General features: G+C 35.4%; 1 protein-coding gene across 1 annotated transcript in view; it reads left to right on the top strand.

Annotated features, from left to right (window-relative positions):
* The first annotated feature begins 219 nt into the window (after positions 1-219).
* mesd (mesoderm development LRP chaperone) overlaps positions 220-6,970 on the top strand; it is a 14,996-nt gene continuing 8,245 nt past the window's right edge. Inside the window, exons 1-2 of the mRNA XM_007540675.2 lie at positions 220-388; positions 4,130-4,362. Of these exons, the coding sequence (XP_007540737.1) occupies positions 233-388; positions 4,130-4,362 (389 nt within the window). The 5' untranslated portion in view covers positions 220-232. The remainder of the gene's footprint in view (positions 389-4,129; positions 4,363-6,970) is intronic.

Below are 6,970 nucleotides of genomic sequence, written 5' to 3'. Positions count from 1 at the left end.
CTCTGTTTCTCTCTAACTCTCGCTTTGTTTCTCCCTCTGTTTTTTTCTGCATTTCTCTCTCTACTATGACATACGTTTCATGAACAAACTGGTAAGATTCACAAAGTGAGCTTTATTTTGAAATCTTCTGGCCCGGGCTGTGCGCCATCTGCCAGATTTTACGTCTCAGACACGCCCCTCTTGGCTCGTGACCGGTTGATTTGTGACCAATCACACCACACCATCTGTAAACATGGCGTCTTTCTGCAAGTTGGCATTTGTGGTCATTCTGCTCTGTACATGTTTGCTATATATTTCAGCAACAGACAGTACAGGTAAACCTAAGAAAAAGAAGGACATTCGAGACTACAATGACGCAGATATGGCGCGGCTTCTGGAACAGTGGGAGGTTTGTGAACTTCCTGGTTTACATTTAAATGTTAGCCTGCTTGTTATGTGTCCAGGACTAATGAAACTTCCTCAGTAACCGTTGCTTGATACGGTTTTCAAAGAAACGATAGTGATCAGTAATGTAATCTAACAGAAACGGCGGGTTTATATAGAGAACACCATGTAGACGCATCAGACAACATTATCGGCAGATACAAATTTGATGGGGTGGCAGTTAGAGTTTTCAGGAGCTGCCTGGTACGAAGCCCTTTGTTGGGAGTTACTGCTACATGAAATTGCTTGAATTGAAGAGAGTACTTCACTGCCAGCGAATTTAGTATCGACGAATCTACCCTAGTGAAAAAAAATACTTTTAGTATATTTCAAATATACTTAGTAAGTACATTTTAAGTATACTAAGTATTAAGTGTACTACCTATAAATATATACGAAGTGTACTAAAAGTATGCTTGTTCCAATTTTGACATAACTTTAAACATACTTAAATATAATTGTACCAAAATACACTTTAAAGAAATATGTTAAATAAAAGTATACTTTAAGTGAACAAAATATGTTTTTGGTCCAGTAATAAATCCACCACATCGAGAAAGCCTGCTGGCATTAAATCAGTTTTATAGGCATCACAGACCACAGACATGTCATCATGATGACACCATCTTGAATTTGTCGGCTCAACTGAGAGCGTGGATGTGGCGTTGAATCATTGCTGTCTTTGGTTTTAAAAAGTGATGAGTATCACCATGTATAATTTTTTTTGTTGGTTTTGTAACAAAGTTGAAACCATACATTTTGACATAAGACTCAGCATCCCCCCCCAGCCCCAACACTCTGAATTTGATATTTGCTAAGTAGCAGAATAATAAGAAAGATAATACGTATTTTCAATTACTATGTATTTCAAAGTCATAAATTTACATACACTTTCTTAGAATATAGTGGCATTTTATTTTAATGCTGTCTAATTTGGGTCAGACATTTTGAGTTCCTCCACAAGCGTCTTGTAGTAATTTGCTGGAATTTTGACCAATTCAATTCTAGTTCAAATTCAAATAACTTTATTGATCCCATTTTTTTCCATCCTGCTGACATAACAGGTGTAACTGAGTCAGACCACTGGCTCTGACAGGGATAATTGTAAAAATAAATTATTGGCCAATATAAAAGAGAAGTTTGCTTAGTTCTCTCTTGTATCTTTACAGAACTGACAGAAACCAAACTATTTATATGCAGAGAAAATATATATTTTTACATATCCAAACATCAGCATCCCAGCTTTAAGCCACATTACTGGATTGTGAAACTGTTTTCAACTGTTGGCAAGCATTCAGCAAATAGAGGCTGATTTCATTAATTAGAATATGGCTGAAAAGTTTCTTTGTTAGTAATTCCATTACCAAGTAAAAGACATGATTAATTAGATTACGTATTTTTTAACATATTTATATTTCAATGTATGTTTAATATCTACTAAAAGATTATTTTCGAAAGGTACTATTAATCTGACAAGCCTGATCAGAACGTATATACTAATTTTATGAATGAGACTGTATGGCATTCACATTTAAGCTTTTGCATTATTCTTAGCACTAAAAAAAAGGCCTTCCAGTAACTGTGGGTTCTATCCATCCATCCATCCATCCATCCATCCATCCATCCATCCATCCATCCATCCATCCATACATACATACATACATACATAGATACATAATGAATGAGGGAAGCCGGAGAGAACCCATGCAGACACAGGGAAACTCTGCCCCGATGCAGCCCTTGTATTTTTAGATATTAGTATAAAAGAAATAAAACTACTACTATAACTAATAAAAACTAATAAAACTAAGCAATATTTAGCTAATGACAACTAATAAGAATGAGCATATACACTCTAAATACTAACTACAACTACCTGAATTAGACAAACAAAAAGTCCCATAAAACTAGACTGAAAAACCCAAAACTAAGTAGGGAGGTCCAGACTTTCCTCACCTAGCCTCCAACTCCCTTTAAAATCTAAAATACCAGAGATCCATGTTGCAGTCTACTGTCGGTGGTTTTCTCTTCTGTCTTTATACTGGCGCAGAAAATGATGGAGTGATGGCTTTTTTAAAACGCCTCCACAGTGAAACCTTTTTTACCGGGCTATTCTGTTATTCAGAGATGTTGTTCTGCTTAGCCGGGACAGTAACTTCTTGGGTTAGGGTTAGGATTTTTGTTGTGTTCGAGAAGACACAACAATATAAGAAGAGAAGAAGAGAAGATCAGAGATCTTCTCTTCTTCAGTGTCCTGGTGTAGTTCAGAGATCACACTTTCATCTGTGATCTCATTTTTGAAGTTGGCGGTCTGATTCTCATTTATTTCTGTCATTGAAAATTCTTGTTGTTCAGACTTTTCTTCAGAAACCTTGAAGGTTTCCAGTTCAGAGAGCGCTTTCATAGCCTGCTTCTTTTTCCTTTTCTTACATTTAGATTTCTTAGAGGGCTCTTTGTCCACCTGCTGGTCCCCATTTTGTTGTGCTTCAGCGACTTGGAATAGTTTAGGGATCAAAGTTTTATCTGTATAAGTCTCATCTATGAAGTTGGCTATCTGATCCTCAACTATTTCCCTTATTGAAGCTTCTTGCTGTTCAATGTTTTCTCCAGAAACCTCTTGATTATTGAAGGTTTCCAGCTCAGAAACAGCTTTCATTGTATCATTTTCCTCTTTTGGCACAGATTTCTTAGAGGACTTTTTTCCACTTTCTGATCCACATTTTGTTGTGTCTCGTCTGTGTTGAAATAGTTATTTTAGCTGGTTGTGACTGAAATCTGATGTCCTGAGCATCCATCTTGGTCTGTGTGGAGACAGATCGGTAATGGACTGTTTTCAACTTTGATATTTCTGGTAAATCTGTCAACAAAATATGTATTTGCCCAAGTGTAAATATACACTTGCTCAAGATATTTTAAATATCTCAGTGTATACTTTAGGCTAATAAAGTATGCCTTTATAGGTACCTTAATAATCTTTTACCATTTTTGTTAAAATGGCAAAGAATAATCATAAAAAAACTTTATAGTGGAACTTGATGTAATGTTAAACAAAGTAAATGTGTTCATACATCAAACATTGACAGTGATAAGTAACTGAAAAGTGTACTTCATTAGCAATTATAATAAACCAAAAGTGTAATTGTAGCATACTGTAATCACACTACTAATATACAATATGTAATGCTTACATACTTAAAATACATTCTAAATATATTTTAAATGTAATTCAATCACAAAAATAGTACACTCAAGACTAATCAGGCACGTTTATATTACATAATCAATATACTTAAAGTACACCAAGTGTAACTTAAGTTGTTCAAAAAAAGTATGTGAAAGTACACTTAGTACACTTTAAATTGTGCTTCAATACAACTTAAATACTGCTAAAATACATTAGGCACAAAATGAGTTGTTCCAAAATGTCACATTTTAAGTTAACTAATCCTAAGTGAACTTGAAGTATAGTCAGGATTAGTCTGATTTAAGGTATTCTGAAGTGTACTAAAATTTAGCATACTTAGTATATTTATTTTTCACCAGGGTTTGTACTCTGTGGGGCCAACTGGCTTCTACAAATTGTCACTTCTTGTTTGATGGAACTTAATTTAAATCAGCACAGGAGGAAATTGCAAAGTAAAGAATAATTTATAATTCAGACGACTAGGTTAATTCATGAGTTAAAGATAGACTCTCTGTCATACAGAAAGATGACGATATTGAAGAAGGGGACCTTCCTGAGCACAGACGGTCTCCTCCACCTGTTGATTTCTCCAAGGTGGATCCCTCCAAGCCAGAGGACCTTCTTAAGATGTCAAAGAAAGGCAGGACTTTGATGGTCTTTGCAACTGTGTCTGGAAATCCCAGTGAGAAGGAGACTGAGGAGATCACAGGCCTGTGGCAGGGAAGCCTCTTCAATGCCAACTATGATGTTCAGAGGTAATCACACAATAAATTCTGTTCTTGTGAGAATTTGACATAGACTCAACCAGAGGCAATTCTTGGATCTGACCTTTAGGGTTGCTAAGCCCCACAGCAGGGCTAACACCCAAGAGAAGATATTCGTTGGTCCATTTTTCTAATTTTCATTGTTTACTTGCATACATTCACATACAAAATAAAATAGTTTTGTCAAACTTATCTGTTAGCAACTACATACAGTTCTGGAAAAAATTGAGACCACTAAATTTTTGCTTGGAATTTCGGAGACATGTTGTCAGTAGTTCATAGAATAAAAGAACAATGTTAATTTTACTCAAACATATACCTATAAAAAAGTAAAATCAGAGAACTGGTCATTTTACTTTACATAATTTTCAGTTTCAAACTGAAAATTCTGTTTCGGTTTGAAACTGAATTTCAAGACTACATCGTAGCTGCCAACATCTGCTAACATTAATGACACACAAGCTGGTTCTGACACGGTCTTGGTGGGGTCTGGGTCATGTTCCCCCCCAGGAAATAAAATAAAATCTACTCAAAACTATGCTTTTCCAGTCATTTGAAGAACCTTTTACTGAATTCATAGAATTAGTAAACCTAAAACCAGCTGATTATCAAGGTAGATATCCAGGTTAATGTTAGTGACCTTGAAAATCATACTTAGAAATTGCATTATCCTTATTTTTATCTGAACGTTATGCGGCTGTTGGCCTTTTTTCTTTAAACAAGAATGTATGTCCATCTATTGAAAAGTGGACATTATTAGTCAGGGTTTTACTATTTCAGTTTATGAAGTGGGCCTATCATAGTTTCAGTACCAAACACCTTTCTATTCACAAACACAGGAACAGCCTAACCTTAACATCCTGCACTGTTCTTTAGTTTTGCCTTATTTAAGTGACTCCAGAGATGTTTGGGTGATAAATTACAAAACAACTCAACAGTCACTAAGTACTACAATACCACTTAAAATTGCCCGTTGCAAAAAAGGTATACAGACTAAGCATGATATTTTGCAATGCAAATTGNTCAGTTTATGAAGTGGGCCTATCATAGTTTCAGTACCAAACACCTTTCTATTCACAAACACAGGAACAGCCTAACCTTAACATCCTGCACTGTTCTTTAGTTTTGCCTTATTTAAGTGACTCCAGAGATGTTTGGGTGATAAATTACAAAACAACTCAACAGTCACTAAGTACTACAATACCACTTAAAATTACCCGTTGCAACAAAAGGTAATCAGACTAAGCATGATATTTTGCAATGCAAATTGGCATCTGAATAAAGGTGCTGATGATACAAGTCTGCCTACATATAACTGGTTAAAAAAATCTGTAATGGTCTTTACTGATTTCTTTGAAACCTGGTTCTGGCCCAAATTTACTACATGGGCCAGTGTAGTCAGTGTTTTTTTATGGAGACACTAAAGGAAGAATTAAATAAAAAACAGAGCAATATTTCATTATTTGATATATTAAGTGAGCCAAAGAGCTGCTTTGTCTCCAGAGACTCAGGTTGCAGATCCTGATCTAGCAGATGGACAGTGTGATCCCCTCTCCATACAGCAGCTAAAAGTGCAGCACCATAATGTTTAATTCATTGTTAAATTTTGCAAGTGTGAAGGTTAAAAAAAATCCACCACTGATTATCAACAAAAGACATTTATTTAGTATAATTTTTTTCGGTTCCTCTGTTGGCCCCCGTCTAGAACCGCCCATGGACTGCAGATCTGGGTCTGAAGACTTTTTGGTTAACATGTTTTTCCTTCATTGATAGGAAGTCAGATTATCCAAACTGATAAACCACGTTAAAAAATAATAGTGAAATAATACATTAAATGACCACTGAACAGTTATTCATAAAATACATCAACATTTCTGAATAAACACACAGAAAGTCCTAACAAACTTTTTTTTAAATGTAGGAAATATTTATGTATTTACTGTTAATCTATAAGTATAATTTGTTCTTTAAATGGCCACTTATATTATTTTGGCTAATATTAATATATAGGTCCTTCTCAAAAAATTAGAATATTGTGATAAAGTTCATTATTTTCCATAATGTCATGATAAAAATTAAACTGTCATATATTTTAGATTCATTGCACACCAACTGAAATATTTCTGGTCTTTTATTGTTTTAATACTGATGATTTTGGCATACAGCTCATGAAAACCCAAAATCCCTGTCTCAAAAAATTCGCATATTTCATCCGACCAATAAAATAAATGTGTTTTAATACCAAAAAAGTTAACCTTCAAATAATTATGTTTAGTTATGCACTCAATACTTGGTCAGGAATCCTTTCGCAGCCTTCAATGCGGCATGGAGGCCTCAGCCTATGGCTCTGCTGAGGTGTTATGGAGCCCAGGATGCTCCGATAGCGGCCTTAAGCTCATCCAGAGTTTTGGGTCTTGCGTGTCTCAACTTTCTCTTCACAATATCCCACAGATTCTCTATGGGGTTCAGGTCAGGAGAGTTGGCAGGCCAATTGAGCACAGTAATACCATGGTCAGTAATACCAGTGGCACTGTGAGCAGGTGCCAGGTTGTGCTGAAAAATGAAATCTTCATCTCCATAAAGCTTTTCAGCAGATGGA

This window comes from Poecilia formosa, unplaced genomic scaffold (assembly GCF_000485575.1).
Source record: "Poecilia formosa unplaced genomic scaffold, Poecilia_formosa-5.1.2 Scaffold554, whole genome shotgun sequence".
Taxonomy (NCBI): Eukaryota; Metazoa; Chordata; class Actinopteri; order Cyprinodontiformes; family Poeciliidae; genus Poecilia; species Poecilia formosa.
Note: the sequence above shows the minus strand (reverse complement) of the source record. Positions and strands in the feature narration are given on the sequence as shown.